General features: G+C 38.9%; 1 protein-coding gene across 1 annotated transcript in view; it reads right to left on the bottom strand.

Moving 5' to 3' along the window:
- The window catches only part of micu2 (mitochondrial calcium uptake 2), a 326,882-nt gene that overhangs the window by 145,754 nt on the left and 155,303 nt on the right, over nucleotides 1–25,825 (bottom strand). The window contains 1 exon segment of the mRNA XM_052026309.1: nucleotides 15,620–15,640. Within this exon segment, the coding sequence (XP_051882269.1) occupies nucleotides 15,620–15,640 (21 nt within the window).

The following is a 25,825-nucleotide window of genomic DNA, read 5'->3' as shown; positions in this document are numbered from 1 at the left end:
TTGGGAAATCCAAATACATCTACTGGTTCCCCTCTATCCATTCCAGTCAACATTTCCTTGAAGATCTTTAACAAATTTGTCAGATATAATTTCCCTTTCATGAAGCTATGCTGACACTGCTTGATTAGATTTCAGTTTTTCAGATATAATTGATTCTAACATCTTTCCAAAAGTATATATTAGGCCAATTGGCCTGTAGTTATGCACTTTTTACCTCCCTCATTTTTCGAATAGGTGTGTCACATAAGCAGTTTTCTAATCCTTTTGCACTTCTCCAGAATCTAAGGAATTTTGGAAGATTATAATAATGCACCTCCTGTCTTGTAGCCACATATTTTACAATCATAGAGTTTAAGACATCAGGACTGGGGACTGATCAGCCTTTAGCCCATTAGTCTACTTTATGCGGCTGGTCTAGTTGACTGCCTGTGGTAAAGGCGGCATAAGGCATGCTTGCCTTCGTTGGTCAGGGCATTGAGTATAAGAGTAAGGAAGTCATGTTGTAGCTATGGAGTTTTGTGTGCAATTCTGGTTGTTCCATTACAGGAAGGATATGGAAGTTTTGGAAAGGTTTACCAGGATCCTGCTTGGATTAGAGGGTATGAGCTATAAAGAGAGGTTGGATAAATTTGGATTGTTTTCTCTGGAGCATCAGAGGCTAAGGGAAGACCTGACAAAAGTTTATAAAATTATGAGAGGCATAGATAGGGTAGACTGTCAGAATCTTTTTCCCCAGGATAGAAATGTCAAATAATTGAGAATATCCATTTAAGGGGAGAGTGGAAAAGTTTAAAGGAGATGAGTGGGGCAAGTTTTTTTTTACATAGAGAGTGGTAGGTACTTGGAATGGGCTGCCAGGGGTAGTGGTGGAAGCAGAGACAATAGTGGTGTTTAAGAGGCTGTTAGATGGACACATGCAGGAAGTGGTGGGATGTGGATCATGTACCGGCAGAAGAGATTTAGTTTACTTCAGTATTGTGTTCAGCATCATTGGCTGAAAGGCCTGTTCCTGTGCTATATTTTTCTATGTTCTATTAACCAAGTGGCCTACTCCTGCACTTAATTTCTATGTTCTTATGAAAAACAGTGCTACAATTTCATAATGCACACAGTGGCTACACTCCAACAGCTGTCTATTAGGTCATTGAGATGACTTAATTTATAGTTATGGTTATGTGAATATTAATATTTAAAGACATTTGCAGGTAACATATTTATCAATGTTAAAGGAGAGTTGAAGTGCCATGTAACATGGATCAGCGTTCACTCTCAGTAATTCACTGCAGATTAAATTCCAGCAGTGAATTACAGAGAGAGAACCCTAACTGCGGTGTTTTATTGATGAAATTACGGGAATTTTTTCAATCAAGCTGAAGGTACCAACAACTAGGCATTTGCTAGAACATTAAGACAATAAGACCAAAAGACATAGGAGCAGAATTAGGCTATTCGGCCCATCGAACCTGCTCCACCATTTGATTATGGCTGATTTATTTTTCCCTCTCAACCCCATTCTCCTGCCTCCCTGTAACCTTTGATGCCCTTACTAATCAAGAACTTATCAACTTCCACTTTAAATATGCCCAATGACTTGGCCTCCATAGCCGTCTGTGGCAATGAATTCCACAGATTCACCACCCTCTGACTAAAGAAATTCCTCCTCATCTCTGTTCTAAAGGGACGTCTTTCTATTCTGAGGCTGTGCCCTCTGGTCTTAGACTCTCCCACTGCTGGAAACATCCTCTCCATGTTCACTCTATCCGGGCCTTTCAATATTCAGTAGGTTTCAAGGAAATCCCCCCCTCATCCATGGACTCCAGCGAGTACAGGTCCAGAACCATCAAACGCTCCTCGTACATTAACCCTTTCATTCCCAGGATCATTCTCGAAAACCTCCTCTGGACCCTCTCCAATGGCGGCACATCCTTCCTTAGATATGGGGCCTAAAACTGCTCACAATACTCCAAATGTGGTCTGACCAATGCCTTATAAAGCCTCAGCATTACATCCTTGCTTTTATATTCTAGTCCTCTCGAGATGAATGCTAACATTGCATTTGCCTTCCTTACTACTGACTCAACCTGCAAGTTAACCTTTAGGGAATCCTGCACTAGGACTCCCAAATCCCTTTGCACCTCCGATTTCTGAATTCACTCCCCGTTTAGAAAATAGTTTATGCCTTTATTCCTTCTACCAAGGTGCACGACCATACACTTCTCTACGTCGTATTCCATCTGCCACTTCTTTGCCCATTCTCCCAACCTGTCCAAGCCCTTCTGCAGACTCCCTGCTTCCTCAACACTACCTGCCACTCCACCTATCTTTGTATCATCTGCAAACTTGGCCACAAAGCCCTCAATTCCATTATCCAGATCATTGACATATAACGTGAAAAGTAGCAGACCCAACACCGACCCTTGCAGAACACCACTAGTCATGAGTAGCCAACCAGAAAAGGCCCCCTTTATTCTCACTCTTTGCCTTCCGCCAGTGAGCCAATCTTTTATCCATGCTAGTACCTTTTCTGTAATACCATGGGATCCTATCTTGCAGCACCTTGTCAAAGACCTTCTGAAAATCCAAGTAATCAACATCCACTGACTCTCCTTTGTCTATCCTGCCTATTACTTCCCCAAAGAATTCCAACAGCTTTTGTCAGGCAAGATTTCCCCTAAAGGAAACCATGCTGACTTCGGCCTATTTTATCATGCGCTTCCAAGTACCCCAAAACCCCATCCTTAATCATGGACTCTAACATCTTACCAAATACTGAAGTCATGCTAATTGGCCTATAATTTCCTGTCTTTTGCCTCTCTCCCTTCTTAAAGAGTGGAGTGACATTTGCGATTTTCCAGTCCTCTGGAACCATTCCTGACTCTACTGATTCGTGATAGATCACTACTAATGTCTCCACAATCTCTTCAGCTACCTCTTTTTTAACCCTGGGGTGTAGTCCATCTGGTCCAGGTGACTTATCCACCTTCAGACTTTTCAGTTTCCCAAGCACCTTCTCCTTAGTAACAGCAGCTACACTCACTTCTGCCCCCGACTCTCTTGAATTTCTGGCATGTTGCTGGTGTCTTCCACAGTGAAGACTGATGCAAAATACTTATTCAGTTTATCCGCCATTTCTTTGTTCCCCATTACTACCTCTCCAGCGTCATTTTCCAGCAGTTGGATGTCCACTCTTGCCTCTCTTTATATATCTGAAAAAACTTTTGGTATCCTCTTTTATATTATTGGCTAGCTTACCCTCATATTTCATACTCAGGTCCCCTTCTGATCAACTTTGGCCAGCTCTTCTCTCATGCCTCTGTAGTTACCTTTACTCAACTGATTTTAGCTTCTCCCTCTCAAACTGCAGGGTGAATTCTATCATATTATGATCACTACCTCCTGAGGGTTCCTTTACCTTAAGCTCCCTAATCAAATCTGGTTCATTGTACAACACCAAATCCAGAATTGCCTTTTCCCTACTGGGCTCGACCACAAGCTGCTCTAAAAAGCCATCTCGTAGGCATTCTACAAATTTCTTCTCTGGGGATCCAGTACCAACCTGATTTTCCCAATCTACCTGCATATTGAAGTCCCCCATGACCACCATAACATTGCCTTTCTTACATGCCTTTTTTATCTCCTGTTGTAATTTGTACCCCACATCCTGGCTACTATTTGGCAGCCTGTATATAACTCCCATCAAGGTCTTTTTACCCTTGCAGTTTCTCAACTCTACCCACAAGGATTCTACATCTTCTGATCCTATCTCACTTCTTGCTAAGGATTTGATTTCATTTTTTTACCAACAGAACCACCCCACCCCCTCTGCCTGTCCTTTCAATAGGATCTGTATCCTTGGATGTTTTGCTCCCAGCTGTGATCTTCTTTCAGCCACGACTCTGTGATGCCCACAATGTCATACCTGCCAATTTCTAACTGTGTTATAAGCTCATCTACTGTATTTTGTATACTCATGCATTCAAATATAACACCTTCAGTCCTGTATTCACCACTGTTCTTCTCAAATTTGTCTCCATGTTGCCTTAAGTTAAATTCTTATCCCTTTCTAAACTTTGTCTTATTCTTCATTCTGAAGACTTCAGTAACCTCTCCTGCATTCTCCTTCCCTTTTACTTTATCCATACTTTTCCAATCTGTTGAACCCACCCCCCTACTATTTAGTTTAAAGCCCTAGTTATGCGATTCACCAGGACCCTGGTCCCAGCATGGTTCAGGTGGAGCCCATCCCATCAGAACAGCTCCCTCCTTCCCCAGTACTGGTGCCAATGTCCCAAGAATGCAAACCCACTTCTCCCACACCAATCTTTGAGCCACACATTTAACTCTCTGATCTTATTGATCCTGTGCCAATTTGTACTGGCTCAGGTAACAGTCCAGAGATTATTACGTTTCTGGTTCTGCTTTTTAATTTCATCCCTAGCTGCTCAAATTCCCTTAGCAGAACCTCTTTCCTTGTTCTAACTATGTTGTTGGTACCCACGTGGACCACAACAACTGGATCTTTCCCCTACTGCTCCAAATTCCTCTGCAGGTCAGATAAAATGTCCTGAACCTGGGCTCACTGAACCACTGTGTCACTGTTCAGTTGCTCATCCTTCCTGCAGCCCTTACTCTTATCCACACAGGGAGCAAGAATCTCAGACCTGTTGGACAAGTTCAAGGGCTGAGGCTCCTCCAGCAATACCTCTTGGATCCCCCTACCTGCCTCACTCACAGTCACACCCTCTTGTCCCTGACCACAGACCAAATTTGAAGCAGTTCATCTAATGGGTGTGAGTGCCTCCTGAAACACAGTGTCCAGGTAACTCTTCCCCTTCCTGATGCATTACAGTGTTTGAAGCTCAGATTCCAGTCATCAACTTTGAGCCTGAGTTCCTCAAGCAACCAGAGACTACAAGGGGATCCACCAGCTCCCACATCATGTAGCTACAACACATCACCTGATCCTGCATCCCTACTTTATTTACTTAGTTGTAATCACGGTAGTGTAGTGGTTAGTGTAATGCTTTACAGCGCTAGTGACCCAGGTTCAATTCTGGCTATGGTCTGTAAGGAGTTTGTACGTTCTCCCCGTTTCAGTGTGGGTTTCCTCCGGGTGCTCCGGTTTCCTCCCACATTCCAAAGATGTGCAGGTTAGGAAGTTGTGGGCATGCTATGTTGGCACTGGAAGCGTGGCGACACTTGCAGGCTGCCCCAGAATATTCCAGGCAAAAGATGCATTTCACTGTGTGTTTCGATGTACATGTGACTAATAAAGAAATCTTATCTTATAATTTGGTGTGCTTTTATTTAACTACTATAAAAACCTTACCTGTTCTTACCTGCTACTCCTCACCAAAGCCTCTTGAGCCAAAGCCTCAGATCCCCATTCCTACACTGGTCCACTCACACAATGGCTGCTCCAAAATGGCCACTCCACTTTACTCTACCTTCCTTTTATTGACTGAGTTGCCTCACACTTAGTCAGACAACTTTAAAAAAAAGCTGCTAGCTCCTCCCCTCTGCTGCTCTGGATGCTGCAAATGGAGCAAACAAGCTCAACAGAAAAAGCAACTTTTTAAACACTGCCAGCTCCTCCCCTCTGCTGCTCTGGCTGCCGCAACTGGAGAAAACAAGCTCTCAATGGGAAAAAAAGAATAACCGTTAAATGCAACCATGAATAATGAATTCCTTATAATCACTCATGTTCACCCATCAACAAGTCCACTGTGATCGAGACATTGGAGATAACTTTCACCATCACAACTTTGATGGTGAACTGGCAGAGTGCATCACCAATTACTTTTGCATTCCTGACACCAATATTAATGTTGAACATTTTTGAGGTCTTTTGGATGTTATTAAGCAACAGAAATGTACAGTGGCATGCAAAAGTTTGGGCACCCCGGTCAAAATTTGTGTTACTGTGAATAGCTAAGCGAGTAAAAGACGACCTGATTTCCAAAAGGCATAAAGTTAAAGACGACACACTTCTTTAATATTTTAAGCAAGATTACTTTTTTATTTCCATCTTTTATAGTTTCAAAATAACAAAAAAGGAAAAGGGCCCAAAGCAAAAGTTTGGGCACCCTGCATGGTCAGTACACCCCCTTTGGCAAGTATCACAGCTTGTAAACGCTTTCTGTAGCCAGCTAAGAGTCTTTCAATTCTTGTTTGGGGGATTTTTGCCCATTCTTCCTTGCAAAAGGCTTCTAGTTCTGTGAAATTCTTGGGCTGTCTTGAATGCACTGCTCTTTTGAGGTCTATCCACAGATTTTCGATGATGTTTAGGTTGGGGGACTGTCAGGGCCATGGCAAAACCTTCAGCTTGTGCCTCTTGAGGTAGTCCATTGTGGATTCTGAGGTGTGTTTAGGATCGTTATCCAGTTGTAGAAGCCATCCTCTTTTCATCTTCAGCATTTTTTTTTCCACAGACTGTGAGATGTTTGCTTCCAGAATTTGCTGGTATTTAATTGAATTCATTCTTCCCTCTACCAGTGAAATGTTCCCCGTGTCAATGGCTGCAACACAAGCCCAAAGCATGGCCGATCCACCCCCGTGCTTAACAGTTAGAGAGGTGTTCTTTTCATGAAACTCTGCACCCTTTTTTCTCCAAACATATCTTTGCTCATTGCAGCCAAAAAGTTCTATTTTAACTTCATCAGTCCACAGGACTTGTTTCCAAAATGCATCAGGCTTGTGTAGATGTTCCTTTGCAAACTTCTGACGCTGAATTTTGTGGTAAGGACACAGGAAAGGTTTTCTTCTGATGACTCTTCCGTGAAGGTCATATTTGTGCAGGTGTCGCTGCACAGTAGAACAGTGCACCACCACTCCACAGTCTGCTAAATCTTCCTGAAGGTCTTTTGCAGTCAAACAGTGGTTTTGATTTGCCTTTCTAGCAATCCTGCGAGCAGTTCTCTTGGAAAGTTTTCTTGGTCTTCCAGACCTTAACTTGACCTCCACCGTTCCTGTTAACTGCCATTTCTTAATTACATTACAAACTGAGGAGACGGCTATCTGAAAATGCTCTGCTATCTTCTTATAGCCTTCTCCTGCTTTGTGGGCATCATTTATTTTAATTTTCAGAGTGCTAGGCAGCTGCTTAGAGGAGCCCAGGGCTGCTGATTGTTAGGACAAGGTTTGAGGAGTCAGGGTATTTATAAAGCTTTGAAATTTGCATCACCTGGCCTTTCCTAACGATGACTGTGAACAAGCCATAACCCTAACAAGCTAATGAAGGTCTGAGACCTTGGTAAAAGTTACGAGAGCTCAAATCTCTTGGGGTGCCCAAACTTTTGCATGGTGCTCCTTTCCTTTTTTTCACTCTAAAATTGTACAAAACAAAAATAATACACTAATCTTGCTTAAAATGTTGAAAAGAATGTTTCATCTTTAACTTTACAACTTTTGGAGATCAGTTCATCTTCTACTCACTTAACCATTCACAGTAACAGAAATTTTGACCAGGGGTGCCCAAACTTTTGCATGCCACTGTACCTCTTATTATACTCCTAAATTAGTAAGTTCTTTTACTTAAATCACAGGTATCATTACAGCCTTTTCAAAATAAACAAGACCAATCTACTATCCTAGTAAACTACTGCCCCATTGTTAACCACAATTTTCTGTGTAAAATCTGTGTACTGATCTCTTCCAATCTAAGTCTGACTTTCTCAAAATTACATTTAAGTCTCTACAGTCAAACCAACATCCCTGCCACTCAACCTTGAGTCCTGTCCTCCAAGACACACACTGGACCCTTATTACATTAATTTAACATTTTTCCTTCTATTTTACCATAACCTTTGGCAGCTGTACAACCCCTCACTGCCAACCTTACTGATGCTGGCCATTTCTGCATTTCCCATTCTTTCCTTCATCTCTCCAGCTGCATTCAGGTGTTAAGGCTCCATGCCTTACCCATCCATCTTCTTGACAGAAAAGTCTGCTGGTCCTACTGAGTATCGAAGGCCAGAGTTCACAATACAATAGCCTTAAAGTGCTTAATGATTACCAAGTGGTGAATGAGTCACCTCTGTACTCTCAAAGGCTTTCTACCATTTACAAAGTACAATTATGCAGCTCCAACAGCATGAGAGGTTCAATGGCATGCAGCACAAAGCAACCAGCTTGACTGGCATCCTATCCAACATATTCAACATTCATTCTTGGCACTACTTAGACTGCACTTTCTAAACCCTCAACCTCTATCACTTAAAAAGAGAAGTGAAGCAGCTGTATGGAAATACAGAGATCTGCAGCTTCCCCTCAAACTCAGGTTCTAATCTTGCATGGAAAAGCACTGCCTTTGCTTCATCATTGCTGGGTCTAAACACTGGGACATCTTGCCCGACCATACTGTGGGAATACCTCATCCACGAGGCATGCAGTGCCTGAAGAACAGATTTCACTGCCACCTTCTCAAGTACAATTATAGCTGGACAATAAATACTGACATTCCCAGTCATGGCTACATCCTATAAAGGAATAAAAAAAGATGGGCATCTTTGGTCTCAGTTATTAACATATATTTGGTTTAGGCACAGCACAACAAAAATTAGTGTTTGAAGCCCAGATATTAATCAGCTAAAACTGGGAGTCCATTAACACAGAATACTTGTAACTTTTGGGCTTCTTGTTCAATTAAAATCATCTGCTTTATTATCTTTGAGTATTACAGATTTAGCATAAATTTGGCAGACATTTCTAACATTTCTGCTTTTATTTCCGATTCCAGCATCTACATTTTTTTTGTTTTCTGTAAACAGAAGAACTCAGATCTGAATTTCCATCACTGGGTGTGTAATCCTGGAGACACTTAATTTCAATGGCATCCATTACATTCTTCCAATCTCCCTCACTCTATTGTATTTGGTAAGATCTCAATGAACATTAGGTTTGATTGGCTGTTGAAACTACGAATCTAGTATACTGTCCTATTCTCATACCATGAACTTCTCATATCATAGATGGTCTCATATGATTCTCATATCATAGATGGACTATGACCTCACGATCTACCTTGTTGTGACCTTGCACCTTATTGCACTGCACTTTCTCTGTAGCTGTGACACTTTACTCTGTACTGTTATTGTTTTTACCTGTACTACATCAATGCACTCTGTACTAACCCAATGTAACTGCACTGTGTAATGAATTAACCTGTATGATCGGTATGCAAGACAAGTTTTTCACTGTACCTTAGTACAGGTAACAATAATAAACCAATACCAGTAAAAGTATTTTGCGAGTACCTAACCATACGGAGAGTCCAACATGCAACACAATCTTTTGTTTATATGTTGATCATTAATTTTTGTCTGTTGCTGTTCATCCCATTTAGTAGTTCTGCTGCATTAATTTTGAGGCCTATATGCAGCCGTACAAAGTGTCATAACGTTTGAAAAAGACCATCAAGTCTGTTTTTATCTGAAAGATAATTACAGAATAAATTGAGATCATAACCACAATAAGAAGGGCTCCTCATCGCATTAGGGCTGGAATTAGCAGTACAAAATCTCAACATCAATTCTGTAGCCTGTACTTACTGCAAGTATTGCTCTCTAGCAAAAGGACAGAATTTACTGATCTTGCTCATCCAATATGTTCCCACTATGACAAATTTCCAACAGAAATGAAGAAGTAAAAATTGTGAACTTGTTGCTGACATTTGAGGGACAGTTGCCCAAACCAAATCTCTATTCAGTTGATTTTGAATGTGGATTTAGGAAAAGCATCAGTTAATGTCCAGTAACTTCCTCATAAGCAAGAGGGGGGGCATAAATGGGCATTACCCAGCTCACATACTTGGACATTTGAAGAGACTGAGGAGGAGAAACCAAGCATTGTAAAGTGAACTATTATGGTTTGAATCTACACTGGAAATATAGAGCTAGAATTGACACCAACCCATGGACAAAGTCCCTGGTCATGTGCAATTGTACCAGCAGAAATTCATCAACAGCAGCTGGTTCAAAGCTCTGCACATTAATTATGTCTTTTGCAAAATAAATGGCATCTTGTGAGGATCTGACACCTCCCAAAATTTCTGAAAATTCCTTCGATTGCTGCTGAGCCACAACCTCAAACTTGAGCTAATACCCATGTCTGAGCTGGCTTCAAAAAGCTTTAACTATTTCTCAATGGCCCAGATTTTGCTGGTAAACAACTGAAGTTTCAAAGGAATCAATGACATTTACTCACTTGAAAGGAAGCAACTTCAGTCCACCCGCACATGTGCTATAAAATGTGAATGTCCCACACTTATCAACTGATTCTATTGCCAGATGCCTGGTAGCTGAGCATTTGCTAGATTCCCTAGCATGTGCACCAGGAAAATTGTCCCTAGAATTCTGTGCCGAGTAAGATGTGTGCAGGATCCAATACCCCACTGATTTCAATAGGTAGTGCAGCTTTCCAGAGCCTTTCTGGGGCTAGTTTTCCTTACTATTCCATCAAAAGCCCTGCCACCACTCACTGTCAGTCATACTGGCTCTCTACACCTGCAAAGCCTTGGCATGGGGTGATTGTTCTCAGTAGGTTATGCCACCATGATCTGATGCAGGGTTTCTGATATTCAAAATGAATTGAAAATTATTGTAGTAGTAAAAATCATTCAAACTATTAAAAGCTAGATTAGGATAATTTGAAACAAATACACAAAATCTTGAAAATTTAAATAAATTCAAAGAAATAAATACAAATTTAACATTACTAATCCTCCTCCTCCCCCCCACCCCAACCCCGCTTAGTTGCTTACAGTTTTTCCTCACGCACAGAATTCAATGGAGAAACTTGACATGCTCCAATACTAATCTGTCACAGTTGCCACAGGTCAGTTGAGCAGATTCTTCATCATAAGCTGCTACAACTTTGCACAAGCTCAGTGGACTTCAAACACTGGAGCACAGTTCACAAAGTTACTTCAGTTTCAGAAATTCCACATTCACACAGAACTACCAAAGTTGCAGTTACATAGGGAAATCATGGCATAAACACAAGCGCCTGGCTGAGTATGCAGGGTTAAGAGGTGCAGACCAATCTCCAGGAGCAGATTTCCCTGTGTAATGTTTTGCATTACAATATAATTGTTAATGGCGGAGGCAAACAAAGCCCCTGTAGCACAGTGGGTAACGAGGATGCAGTCCTATATGCTACCAATTAGAACATGCCAGCTTGATTCCCCATCTATGTTACTTTGTTTACATCTTCCAGTGTATCAGGATTATGTAGCAGGGTAGCACCTCATTAAACCAGTTGGTCAGTCCCCCAAAGACAAAGTTTAAATTCTTTGGGGTCAGAAAGGAATAGGACTGCATTCCACTGCAGTGCTTAACAACACAGCAGTTATTACTGTGGCTGAGAAAGAAAAAAAATAGAAAGGGAAACATGCAGAGGAGTAACATACAAAAATTGTATTAGAATTTTACAGGAAGTTTCTGATCCAGACAAACCTGTTTTGTTTCTAAGCACGTTTTAGTAATGGTAGATTAACAAAAACACAATGTGGCTGAGTAACCTATTGCTTTGAGACTGCCAAATTGGACTGATCCTCTACCACATTTCTTTCCAAAAACTTCAAAACCTAACTTAATAATAAAGCTACCTAAGAAGGTTCAATGCTGTCATCCCATTGTTAAATACTGAAAGGTTAGGTCATGTTCATGGAAACATCAGTGGCAGTTCTCACACCTTTACTAATCTGCACCCACAATCTCGTCATTCTTCACCATATAGTAGTCATGGCAACCTGCACACCCACATTCAATACAGATTATTTTTCAAAGAAAAAATCTTCTCAAAATTAATACAATGAAACTTTAAATATCAATACATGTGTAGCATATACTTTGTTTAAAAATTGCACTACAAAAATAATTAAACAGACTCCTTTAAAATAAGATCAATTGAGAACATATCTTGGACTTAAATTAAAACATAAATCAATCTGTAATGCTAATCATTGACATAATCAGTATTGCCTCTGCATGTTGACACATTCATTTTCCCCACTACAAAACCTGGAAACAATCTAGCCCAAATGAAAACTTCTATCAGCCACAGGCATTCTCAAACTCATTATGACTGACCAGATATTGAAAGGGAAATACAGCAGCTGGCATGGATAAGAGAATATGCCATAATTCAATCTACAGATGACAAATTACAAATGTATAAGATTTTTCAAAAAATGAAAAATTACAACAGCTCCATGGTGATGTGATAATAAAAATAAAAACTTAATAAGTGATGGAAACACATAATTCATCTTCGATTTATTTAGTACCACAGACCATTCTGAGTCAATATGATGAATGCACCTTTTAGAGACTTATAGTGTAAAACAGCATGGCACCACTCCTGCTTAGCTTTACATGTGCCAACTTTTCATGCTAGTGCAATCTTGTTAGGAAGTGCTCCATTGTGGCATTTAATGTAAATCAAACATTAAGATTTGAAAGAGTGGAAAAAAGATAGAATTATAGGCTAATCTGTTCTTATTTGTCTAAGCTTTGAAACTAGAACAGTCGGATTTTTATACATCTTTACATATATATGTCACATTTATTTTAATTTTTCACCTTCCTTCCAGGTGATTTCATGGTTATCAATCTGAAGCACACAAATATAAAAGAAATTATTTAAAATAAAATCAACAAAGAACAAACCCTGAACTTTTTTATAAAATTGCAATGAGGTGGTAAACTTTTGGGAAGTACAGTAACTTATTTTCAGTTATAGGAGAACCACAATTACATAATGCAGGTGATGGGGTAAAAAAATAGAAGCAGCTACATCTTGGCACCATTTATAAAAAGAAAGAACTTGTATAAAGAAATAGTTTTTGATAATGCTTTACAGTCAAATAAATGCTATTTTTGGAAAGGTAAGCACCAACAAAATGCATAAAATACTGCAACGATTTTCATGCAGCAATTTCCCACATCAAATGAGATAAATACCAGATAATCATGGTGATATTGTCTAAAGTACAAATATTGAATAACATACCAGATGGAGTTAGGGGTAGCTGCCATGTTCTTTGAAGAGTGCCATAGAATACTCTATGGTCTAATCAGAATGGAATACTCTATATCTACTCTATGTTTTGAACAGAAGGGGAATGGCACCTTACCACCCACCCCGACAGCCTTCAATGCACCTGAACTGTTGCAAACATCAGATCAGTCTTCTGGAGAGTGAACCGACAGAAAGCATCTGGCCAGGATGATGTCCCTGGCCCCATCCTCAGATCCTGTGCAGATCAGCTGGCAGGGGTATTTGCAGACATTTTTAACCTCTCCCTACTTCAATCTGACGCTCTCACCTGCTTTAAGAAGATCACTATCATTCCCATACCTAAGGTAACGTGCCTTATTGACTATCGCCCAGTGGCTCTTGACATCCACCATCATGATCATGGCACACATCAACTCCAGCCTCCCAGACAACCTCGACCCACTGCAATTCACCTACTGCCGAAACAGGTCCATGGCAGACACAATCTCCCTGGCCCTACACATCCCTGGAGCATCTGGACAGTAAAGACACCTATGTTAGACTATTGTTTATTGACCACAGCTCCACCTTCAATACTATAATTCCAAGCAAAATCATTTCCAAACTCCTATACCTGGGACTCAACACCTCCCTTTGCAACTGGATCCTTGACTTCCTGACCAACAGACCTCAATCAGTAAGAATAGGCAGCAACACCTCCGCCACGATTATCCTCAACACTGGTGCCTCACAAGGCTGTATCCTCAGCCCCCTACTCTAATCCCTGTACACTCACGACTGTGTAGCCAGATTCTGCTCTAACTCCATCTAAAAGTTTGCAGATGACACCACTGTAGTGGGCCAAATCTCAAATAATGATGCGTCAGAATACAGGAAGGAGACACCTCTCAATGGGTAAAAGATACAAAAGTCTGAAAGCATATACTACCAGGCTCAAGGACAGCTTCTATCCCACTGTTATAAGACTATTGAACAGTCCCCTAGTATGACAAGATGGTCTCTTGGCCTCACAATCTACCTCATTATGACCTTGCACCTTATTGTCTGCCTGCACTGCACCTTCTCTGTAACTGTAACACTTTATTCTGCATTGTTATTCTTTTCCCTTGTAGTACCTCAATGCACTGTTGTAATGAAATAATCTCTATGGTTGGCATGCAAAACAAAGTTTTTCACTGCACCTCAGTACATGTGACAATAATAAACCAATTTACTAATTTAATCAGAAGGTAACAGGATCTTGGTTATCTCATCTGAAAGGTGGCATCCATTACTATCTTGTGTTCCACACAGTACTGCATTGTAATGACAGCTTGGATTAGATATTAGAATAAAGAAAAACTTATAACTCAATCTGAAAATGGCCCAAGAGTACTAATCTTCCATCAGATTTCCTTGTTTGATTTATTGATTGTACTCATAAGTTGAGGAAAATAGATTCTAAATGGAATGCTTTGAAATATTACCAGAAGTATTAATTCTGTGTGCCAAAAGTCATGCACATTGCATGGCACAGATGAAAAACAACTTCGTCCAATTCACTTAGTGAAGTACCTTTATTCAGATCTCACTGTTACTCTTTACATCATGACTGTAATCTATTTTTTTTTACCAACTTATCATTCTTATGATTTCCCCAAGCAAGTCTGACTGGTTTAATTGTGGCAAAATGGAACATGAGATAATTTTAGAGCTCTTCTGCACATGAAACAAAGTTCTTCAAACATAGTAACTGTCATCAGAACATATGCTTCTTTCTGTGTACAAAGGATTCAAGTCTTAATGTTACAACATGGGAATTGTGGGAATTAGTCAAAGCAAAGGTAAAATGGATAAAATGCACACACAAGAATTTACTTAAATAATTTCCTACCATTATTAGGGAGGTTAGAAAATTAAAAACATTATTTGAAAACTTGACATTAGTTGAATTAGCATTAATAACATGGTCAGAGATGGGGAATATTAGACAAAAAAATTACACCCACATGCAAAAAGGAAGTTACTTTTCAAGCTTATTTCAAACAAATCTAGTAAGCATTAGAGGATGCCCACTGACAGTTTGGTTAAGATTCAAATATTATTAAATATACCTTTGTCCAACTTGTCAAATAACAACATAAAAGAAATGTTATTCTAAGAAACCCCCACTGTAAAGCTGATCAGTGAGAAAGCAAGACAGTTTAAATAAATGTTGTTAATTGACACTTGGTGCATTACACCAATGGATTTTTAACATCCACTTTTTAAAGGACCAAATTGAAGACAGTAAGAAATTAAGTAAATTCAAATATGATTTAACTGATGCCTCTTCTTTCAGACCTGGAACAGAACAATCTTCTAATGAGATACCACTCTGAAATGAGATTACTGATATTTTAAAGGGTCATTGCATTTTTTTTTACACATTTCTAATATACAAAAATATGAATGCCTTAGACTGCTTATTCCCCAAAAGGAATCCAGTACTCAATGAGATGATAAATAATTTATAAAGAATTGTAGAAATGATAAATTAGTTACATGTAGTGAAAGTCACATGATCCACACCAGGATAGTAAGTAGCAAGAGTCACATCTAAATGCACAAATAGGCTCACCTGTAAGGTGCTTTTCAGTATCTATGGAAATAAAGCAAAATGAAACAAAAATGTTAATAAAATGAATGATTTTTTAAAAAAGATATTGGGTTCAACATATGAACCAAAAAGGACATTTATTACTCTTCATGACAAATATATTCATATTTTACATTGAAGTTAGGCAGCTAATCATTGAGGTTTTCAAGTCTGCCTTAAATTTGCAGAGTATAAAGTTGTTATTCTACAATAATCATAATCCTCAAGGAATTGCAGAAGACAAATTGGTGCATTCGTATATACAGTATTGTTAAGGAGCTCTTTTAACACTTGTTGCTGAGGCTTAAAAGATGGAATTATAGGTCACAATCTTAAATATGTAGGCAGAGAGATTTAATAAGGCAGCCTTCAATGTTCACTGAAATAGTACAAGGAGTAATAAATCTAGAACAGAAATGATAACTTTTGCTTCTTAAACTACTGAAATGCTTTGAAGAGTTAAGTAAATTAATGGATGAAGGTTATCAACTTGAGATTCAGAAAGCTTTTTACAACATAGCATACAAAATATAAAAACGTTAAGGATCTAAATGCACAAATTAGCTAGCGAGATTGAAAATCATCTCAAATATGGAACACAGAAGATAAAAATAAACAGCTGCCTGGACTAATAATCTAGTGAAATGCATGGCAGTTTGAAAACTTTATTTTTTTTATTAAATCCTGGAAATAATAATGGATGTCAGTAAAAGTTACCACAGCATTATTGGATTGTTATCACAGCTGTTTAATTACTTTTTTTTAGGGAAGAGGACCTAACATAGAATCACAGAAAATTCACACCACAGGGGCTATTCAGCCCATTTTGTCCATGCTACCAATAGTCTTAATCCCAGTCCTATTTTCTAGTCATTGTCCTGTAATCCTGCAGGTCAGCACTCTTCAAGTACATCCTAGCATCTGCTCAGGGGTTGTACCTTGATCACTCTTTCAGATAGAGAATTCCATAACCCAACAACCTCCTTCCAATCCCTTATACCAATTAGTTTAAATCAAAGCTCCCCAGTGCCTGTTCCAAAAGAAATGGATCCTTTCTACTTACTCCAACCAGGTCCCTCAGTTTTATACGCACAAATTAAATCTTCCCCAAGCTGTAACAAAACTTTCTTTCCAGATCTCACTCAGAGCCAGGACGAATCAACAGTTTCCTAGAGTACATTGACCCTCCGGTTCATGGAAAGGGTTATTACGTCTGTAACAAAAGGCTCATTTTATTCCAATCTTCTGTAACTAGGTATGCCACCTTGAAGGAACTCAAATGCATATGTCTAGATCTTTCACAGGCTGGTGAGCAACCAAGCTTGCTGGTTACCTACCCTTGAAATTCATTCTTGAAGCATTGCTAGATTATAATCCTCCACCAGGATGTTGTTAGTTGTATGGAAAGTTAGTTAAGGTTGGCCCCAAGCTCACCAGCTGTCAAAATTGGGGAGGAGATTGAATAATCATAAGTGGCCTATATATTCAGAACAATTAAAACAGTATTAAATTATTCTAAAATAAAAACACATGGAAACAACAATTTGTTTTTTGTTGGATACCAAATGGAAATATCTTTCCAGTTCATTTATGAAAGGTCATATAAATTGACTATGTAAAAAAGACTTTCCTCAAAATCCCCTACATCTTTTGTCCATCCCTTTATATCTGAAACATCTTCCCTATCCAAATCCATCTTGATTGTGTGCACACCATCAAATCTCAACTCAGCTTTCTTTGTTCAAAGGAAAATCTCCCCAGCTTCTCTAGTATTAACTTTCATCATGCCTGGAATCAATATAGTAAATGATTTTTTTCATCTTCTCTTGGACCCTCACAAACTTGTGAATCTGTGACGACCAGAAATAGATGCCATTATTCAGTGATGCTCTTATCAGTCTTAACCTAGAGTTTTATACAAGTTCAGCCAAGCTTAACTGCTTTTGTACTCTATGTCTCTATTTAGGAAGTCTAGGATCTTATCTGATATTTACTCACTGATCTCTCACCTTATCATCCATTGATTTATGTGCATGTAAACCCAGGTTTCTCTGTTCCTGCACACTTCTTACAAACTTGTCATTTAGTGTAATCTAGTCTTTGTTCAACATTTGGCCATAATGTAAAATTACACTACTCTGTATATAAATTTCACCTGGCACTTCTCTGCCCCTCAAAAAAGCAATGTTCTTAGGACTGACCCTTGAGTGACACTATTGTCTACCATGTTTTAGTCTGAAAAACAACTGTTTCCCATGACTTTCTGCTTTCTATCAATAAGCCAATTTCCTAACCAGGCTGTCTGTGAGCCTTTTATTCCATGGGCCTCAATTTTGTTCACCAGCTTTTTGTGTAAGACTCTGTCAAATGCTTTCTGAAAATCCATCAACTGCATCCCCTTCATCAACCTTCTCTGCTCTTATCAAAAAGTTCAATAATGTTAGTCAAACAATTTGATTTTAATAAATCCATGCTTACTCTGCATTATTAACTCAAACTTCCCCAAGGTGTCTTTTAATTTTTCCCTCATTATTGCTTCTAAAAGCCTCCCAACCTCTGGGGTTAAACTGACTGGACTGTAGTTGTCTGGTATGTCTTCACATGTGCTTTTGAAGAAGGGCGTCACAATAGCTATTTTCCAGTCCTCTGGCACTTTCCCCCTAACGAGGGAGGACTGAAAAATTATTTGAAGTCCATCTTTAATCTTCACTTCACTCAGCAACTCATGATGCTTCCATCATGACTGGATGATGTTTACTTTAAGTCTAGCCAGCCTTTGTAGCACCTGCCTGCTATCAGCTTTCAGTGCAGTCATTAACAATATTAAGATTTTGATACCATTCTCTTTCTTGGTAAAGGACTCATTAGCTTGGACGTTGCTTTTTTTTTGCTGTCAGTTCTGCTTGGAACTGCTGTCACTTCTCAATGCAGATACTGATAAACCTCTGGATATTGCATGAATGCTCAAGATCTGAACTTACTGGATACTCCGCTGTGAATATCCTGCTGGACTCCCAGGGAATCAGCAATATGCTATGATCCACAGGATTTACACCAAAGAATATGCATTTCAAGATTGCATGAATCCATTCATCTGAATGGGGATGAAAAGGCTGAATGAGTTTAGTCCTAAATTTTGTCTGCATTTTTAAAAATTATTTTAATTATTTGAAAGTTAGAGACATTCAGAAACACTAAAGAAGTTTGACAGCTCTGACAGATGGTAAAGTTAGGGTGGGCTATACCATCTGTCAAAGGCTTCCAGAAGCTATATGAGCAAGGCTTCTTCTGGCTTAAGGTGCTACTTTGAAGCTAGATGCTCCTTAGGATGATAAAGGACAGTTGAAGCTTTGCTAATTCTTGAACTAGCTTTATTCTCAGTGTGTCTATTTGCTGCCATTTTACTTCCCCAGTAAATGAACTCACTCACTATTTCTACGTCATCATTGTTGATGGGCCAAGAGAGTTGCTAAAAAAGAACCTGTGTATACAAATATGAAACTCAATGTTCAAGCAATGAAAAGGAGGAGCTGGAGAAAGTTTGGTCATGTATTGAACATTACAAAGAGCACTGCCCAGAACAGTCTCACACTGGGCACCAGTGCATTAAAGGAATCATCCCAAGAAAAAAAACTGATGTTGGAAGTCATCAGACAGATCCACAGCAGTCCTTTTCCTTTTTTGGAAGCCTGATGTGCCATTTGGATCTAGTGAAATCAATTATTCCCATTAACTCTCAATGCCTTTTACCTACATGTTCAATAGAGAAAAAACCAGGTGCAACAATAAACTCTCCTCTTCAACGGACTGAATATCATTTCAGTCCTCTTATTTGCTTAATTTCTCTGATGAGCCGAGTTAATTACAAAGTGATTTTATTCCACAATAAATAAGGTTACAAGTACGATCAGATTAAGTTGAATTGGTAAAATTGGTATTGCAGTTAACATTAATAGAATAACCTCTCTGCTTTCTGTCCTGTAGTTTTTTCTCCCTGCAATCTCTGACCTTTCAATCCCTGATATAGCAATTTTGCCAATGTAATGCCCTCTTTCCAAATATCTGGCTTTCATTTAATGTCTGCTTTTAAAAAAAAATCAGATTTCACTGTCAACTTTTAAGTCATAAATCCCAACCTCACTCCAAATGAATGGGCAAAATGAGTGTGAACAGATGCAGTCATGCTAAAGTAACAATTATCTTACATTGTCTTCAGAAAGTTCGTTCAGACAAGCCATCTGAAATTTATAATACACTACTGTGTTCTACCCTGATGATTTAACATCTTGACAATAGCATTTAGCTCAATATAGCATTTTTAAATACAAGTTACACTGAAATCACAAAATTCAGCCTTTCCCCACTGCAACAAAATCTAAAATCCTGGTCTAAAACAGATCAGGAGTGAGTTTAAGTGTAACTGCATCATACAATCCTGTACATTTTTGGTTGAGAGTGCAGATCACCAGAAGCGTTTCAGGATTCACCACAGAATCACCAAAAGCATATGTGTGGCACATTACCTAATGAGCATCTGTCTGGCAGAACTCTACCTGTTAAGCAAGCACTGGGCTTTCTGCAGTCACCAGCTTTTCAGCTGCAAATTGATGCCAATTGTTTGTACAAAATACACCACTGTTACTAGTTAGACTACTTTCGATAGACCTCCCAAACTTTTAGCCTCTACCACCACCATCGAGGAGGACAAGGACTTTGAGAACATGGGAACACCACCATCTGCATGTACCCATTCCTCCACAACACCCCCCACCCAAAATCGTACTCCATCCTGACTCAGAAATATACCTCTGCTCCTTTACCATCATGGCATCTAAACCCAGGAACTCCCTACTCAACCATGGTGCAGAGGTACCTCCATCAGAAGGATGCAGTAGTTTAAGAAAGCAGCACACCTGCTTAAGGGCATTTAGGGATGGGTAATACATGCCTGTGATGCCCAGATCCAGAAAATTGAATATAAAAAAAATTAGTACTCATTGCATGTGTGTTACAGCTTTATGTAGTTCCTGGTTTGAAAAGCATGCACCACCAATTTAATTTCTCCATAAAATTCTGAAATTGAAAACAGAGATTAAAATAATAGATTCTAATTACAACCAAATAAACTAGCAAGGGAAGCTTTCTTAAAAACAAAACATAATCTGTGTAAGACTCCTTTCTTACTCAGATTGAAAAAAAATCTACAGGATCTAGTAATGAGAAATGAACCAGATCAGAGAAATAAAATATCAGAAAATAATAGAAAATAGTGTTCACAAGTTTGTAATAAAAACTGACAACTATATAGGTAAGATGTAAAGCAAAAAAATAAATTGGAAAAAAATGAGAAGTCATAGGAATGAAACAAGGGCAAGTAAACTTTTACAAAATATTGCCAAAGAAAAATAATAGGACAGAAAGTGGGGGACTTAATAAGACTTAAAAGGTGATCAACAGAATCCACGAGAAATGTCTAGTCGAGGGTTTGGATGGTCCTGTCAAAAGTAGCCAAGCCAAGTAACTGTGGTGCATTTTGTAGAAGAAGGGAGACTAAACAATTGGGCATCAATGTACAATTTAAGGGCTAGTGATTGCCATAAAGCTTAGTACTTTCTGAACAGATAGAAAACTAAATTCAGGAGAAATGTATCATACTTAAAGGCTAAAACAATCTATTCCTATTGCTGCACACCTTTGTTATTTGAAGAAATACATTCAAAATTGAAACTAAAGGCGGCGGCATACAATAACCAAGGCTATTGGGCAATCCAAGAAAAAATAATCGAAGTAATTGCTGCTTTAATTAGACCTTTGAACAGTAACAGGGGATAAATATTTTTGATTGCTCTTTAATTTTGAATGGCACTGGGGACAAAAGTGTTAGGCAGGGTGAGTGAGCTAGGTGGGGCTTATTTTAGCCCTGGCACACGATTGGATTTGTATCCATGGGGCCTTCTCAGTGTGATTACAAAAGTTTCTACAAGAAAGTTTTCACCAATCATAAGTGTGGACTTAACAAATAGGTAGATGCCAGCTTGGGCAGTTCACTACTGCCAGAAAAAACAGGGTAATGGAAAAAAAAAATTGGGCCTTCTCAAAGGGCATCATATCAGTTTCCACACACTTGGGCAGCTCAACACTGCAAGGAGAAATTGGGCATCTGAAATAATTGGAATGATTGGAAAGATAATGCAGTGAACATAACATGAATTTTTGAAACAATTTCAACAGGGTAGACACAAGTTAAGTAGAGCCAGAGGATGAATAACAGAATTATTCCGCTACTGGCAGAAGCTCAGACTGGCAAAAACTGTGAAATGGAATTTCACAAGAATCATTGTTGGGACTCGTATTGTATATCATTTATAAACATTTTGGAGACAACAACACATTGCGGAATAGAGTTAATGCAAAGGAAGAATGTAACAAAATACATTAAGATATTTATAAACTAGTTGATTGGGTTTGCATTTGATGTGCAATGTAGGAATGTAATTCTAGTAGTTTTAAATTAGTTACAAGAAAGGATAGGATTGGTCCTCAAATCGAAGTGCTAAATTGTGGTGGACTCGTATTGTACATCATTTATAAACATTTTGGAGACAACAACACATTGGAGAATAGAGTTAATGCAAAGGAAGGATGTAACAAAATACATTAAGATATTTATAAACTAGTTGATTGGGTTTGCATTTGATGTGCAATGTAGGAATGTAATTCTAGTAGTTTTAAATTAGTTACGAAAAAGGATAGGATTGGTCCTCAAATCAAAGTGCTAAATTGTGGTAAGACTAACTTTAATGGCATTAGACAGGAACTTGCAAAGGTTAATTGCAAGAAGTGTTTGCAGGTAAAGGGACATCTGGCAAGTGGGAGGCTTTTAAAAGTGAGACAGGGAGAGTTCAGGGGCCAGCATATTCCTGTTAGAGTGAAGAGCAAAGCTGGCAGGATAAGGGAACCACTACTGATGAGAGATATTGAGGCTCTGGTTAGTAAGTGGGAGGCATATGTCAGGTAAAGGCAGCTGGAATCACGTGAGTCCCTTGAGGTGGATAAGAGAGGTAGGAGTACACCTAAGGAAGAAATTAGGAGGGCAAAAAGGAAACATGAGATATACCTGGCAGACAAGGTAAAGGAGGATCGTGAAAGATTCTATAAGTATATTAAGAACAGAAGGGTAAATTGGGGAGAGAGTTGGTCTCCTTGAGGATCAGTGTGATCATCTATGTTTGGAGCCATGGGAGATGGGCAAGGTCTTAAATGAATACTCAACTATATTTATTGTGGGGAAGGACATGGAGCTAGTGGGTTCAGGGACAAGAACAGTGTTATCCTGAAATATATCGACATTATGAAAGAGGTGGTGTTGGCGGTCTTGAAGCACATAAAGGTGGATAAATTCTCGGGGCCTGACCAAGTGTATCCTAGGACATAGTAGGAAGCAAGGGAAGAAATTGCTTGGGCCCAGATATCTTCATTAGCCACGAGTGAGGTATCGGAAGATGGCTAATGTTGTGCTTTTATTTAAAGAGGGTAGCAAGAACAAGCCAGGGAACTACAGGCCAGTGAGCCTAACATCAGAAGGGATTTTGACAGACAGGATTTATTTGCATTTGGAAAGGCAAGGACTGATTAGGGACAGGGAACATGACTTCATGCATGGAAAATCATGACTCATAAATCTGATAGAGTTTTTTTTTTGAAGAGGTGACCAAGGGGACTGACAAGAACTGGGCAGTGGACATTGTCTATGTGGACTTTAGCAAGACCTTTGACAAGGTCTCACATGGTAGGTTAGTCCACAAGGTTAGATCACATGGGATCCAGATGAACTAGCCAATCGAATACAAAACTAGTGGTGGAAGGAGGCAAAGGGTGCTCATAGAGGGTTGCTATTCAGACTTGAGGCCTGTGACCAGTGGTGTGCCGCATGGATTGGTGCTTGGTCCCCTGTTGTTTGTTATATACATTAATGATTAGGATAAGAATGTTGGTGGCATGAGTAGTAAGTTTGCAGATGACACCAAAATTGATGGTATAATGGACAATGAAGAAGGTTGCCTAAGTTACAATAGGATATTGATCAACTAGGAAAGTGGGCAGAGGAATGGCAGATGGAATTTAACTCAAGCAAATGCAACTCAGGCAAATGGGACTAGCTTAGATAGGCATCTGGTCAGCATGGATGAGTTGGGCCAAAGGGCCTGTTTCCATGCTGTATAACTCCATGACTCCAATGTGTGAGGGTAATACAATTTGGTTGTTGAGAATAAGGTGGCAACATGCTCCTTTGAAAATAAGTGTCCAAATGGGGTAGAATATCTAGGACTGCAGATACACAAAACCTTTCAAAGTAGAAAAGTCTTGTGTTGTTGGGATTCATTTTCAAAGGGATCAAATTTAAAAGCAGAGAGGCAATTTCAAGCTTGTATAGAACTTTGGTTGGTCCACTCCGACCAAGTGAACAGTTCTTGTCTCCATGTTATATAACAAATATAGAGACACTGAAAAATGTGAACAAATTGATGAGAATTATAGCAGAATAGCCACGTTAAACCCATTAGGAATAAGGCGAGTTCTTTTCTTTCTTTTTCAATCTTTTTATTAGTTTTCAAATTAATACAGATTAATATATCAATGTTTATACATGTAATACAAAGATCAGGAGAACAATCATGACATGGATAATTATAAAGAACAATAAAGTATAAAAAAATCTGTAGATCCAACAAACTGTTAGTGAATGAATACAATATAAAAGAAAAAGATTTATTGTAAAATATGAAAGAAAGAAAAAAAATCCCCAAAATAAGAAAAATTATAAACAATATATCAAACCAAACTAAGCTAAAGAAAAAAAAAATTAAAAAAAACTGGACTAAAATTTCTCAATAGAAACAGAGCAATATTATGTCGTCAACTCCGTTCCTCTAAATTGAAAGGTTATTATAAGGGGATCTATATCATGTGAAAATATTGAATAAATGGACTCCAAACTTCCTCAAATTTAAGCGAAGGATCAACAGTACTACTCCTAATTTTTTCCAAGTTTAAACATGATATAGTTTGAGAGAACCATTGAAAAGGACATATGCAAGGGGTGATCTGATAAGAGTCTTCAAGTTAAAAGAATGTTTAAACAAGTGGATGTAGTGAAGATGTTTCTACTTTTTGGGGAGGACCAGAACTAGGGGCTAGGAGATGTGAATAAGAATCCAGGAGAATTTTTTTGTTAACCCAGAATATGGTGAGACTGTGAAACTCATTATAAAAATTAGTTGAAGTGAGCAACATTGATACATTTAAAAAGAAGTTAGGGAAGCCCATCAGAAAGAAAAGAATTGGAGATGTTAACAGGGTTACTTAAAGGAGGGCAAGAGACTGCTTGTGAGAAGGATAATCATTCACATGAAGCCATTGTTTTTATGCTCTAAATACTATTTCATACTGTGAAATTTATAAGAGGCCTGGAACTTGGTGATATTAATTGGAATTGGGTATAGAGACTGGGGACGAAGGGTGGATAGGATTGATTACCCTTTCAGAAATGCTGAGGTCAACAACCTTAAATGATACTGGGGGACAAGATATTCAAAGGAGTCTGGAAAACTTGACATGGTGACAAATCAGGGGCAGAATCTCAATATGTAATAACCACAGGGCATTCAAAGGACAGAACTGCCTCATAGAAGAGGAATTGTTGTTTCCAAATTAAAAAGCATGTTCTGGCAAGCTACACCACTGAAAAGTGGCAAAAGATCAAGGATGAATTGTACAAAGGAAATTATGAAATTTAAATGGAGGATATCATCCACCCTAACTCCACGAGTGGGTGTCAATAAAAGCAGCTGAATGGCACTTGTACTGCAGTGCTTCTCCATGAGAATCATGGTGTTGGTCAATCCCATTAAAAGTTCCTGCCTCACAAAAATGTAATTGACATTTGATGTCCCTTTGCAAACCAGAATTATGGCACAATGTTAATAGATTTGGTATAAAATCTTCTTCTTGGGCAGTCCCACAGAACCGAGGATGATTTGCCTTCATTGCAGTTGAAGAGCCTAACATGGGAACTACAGTCTCTTCTGAGGGTAGAGCAGGAAATGCCTTTCAGGAAGGTCAGGTGGGTAGCTTGTGAGGTGGCGTGCACCTTCTGCTATTTACATAGGGCTCTGTGTGGACTTGAGG

Source organism: Pristis pectinata, chromosome 11 (genome assembly GCF_009764475.1).
Source record: "Pristis pectinata isolate sPriPec2 chromosome 11, sPriPec2.1.pri, whole genome shotgun sequence".
Lineage (NCBI taxonomy): Eukaryota > Metazoa > Chordata > Chondrichthyes > Rhinopristiformes > Pristidae > Pristis > Pristis pectinata.
Note: the sequence above shows the minus strand (reverse complement) of the source record. Positions and strands in the feature narration are given on the sequence as shown.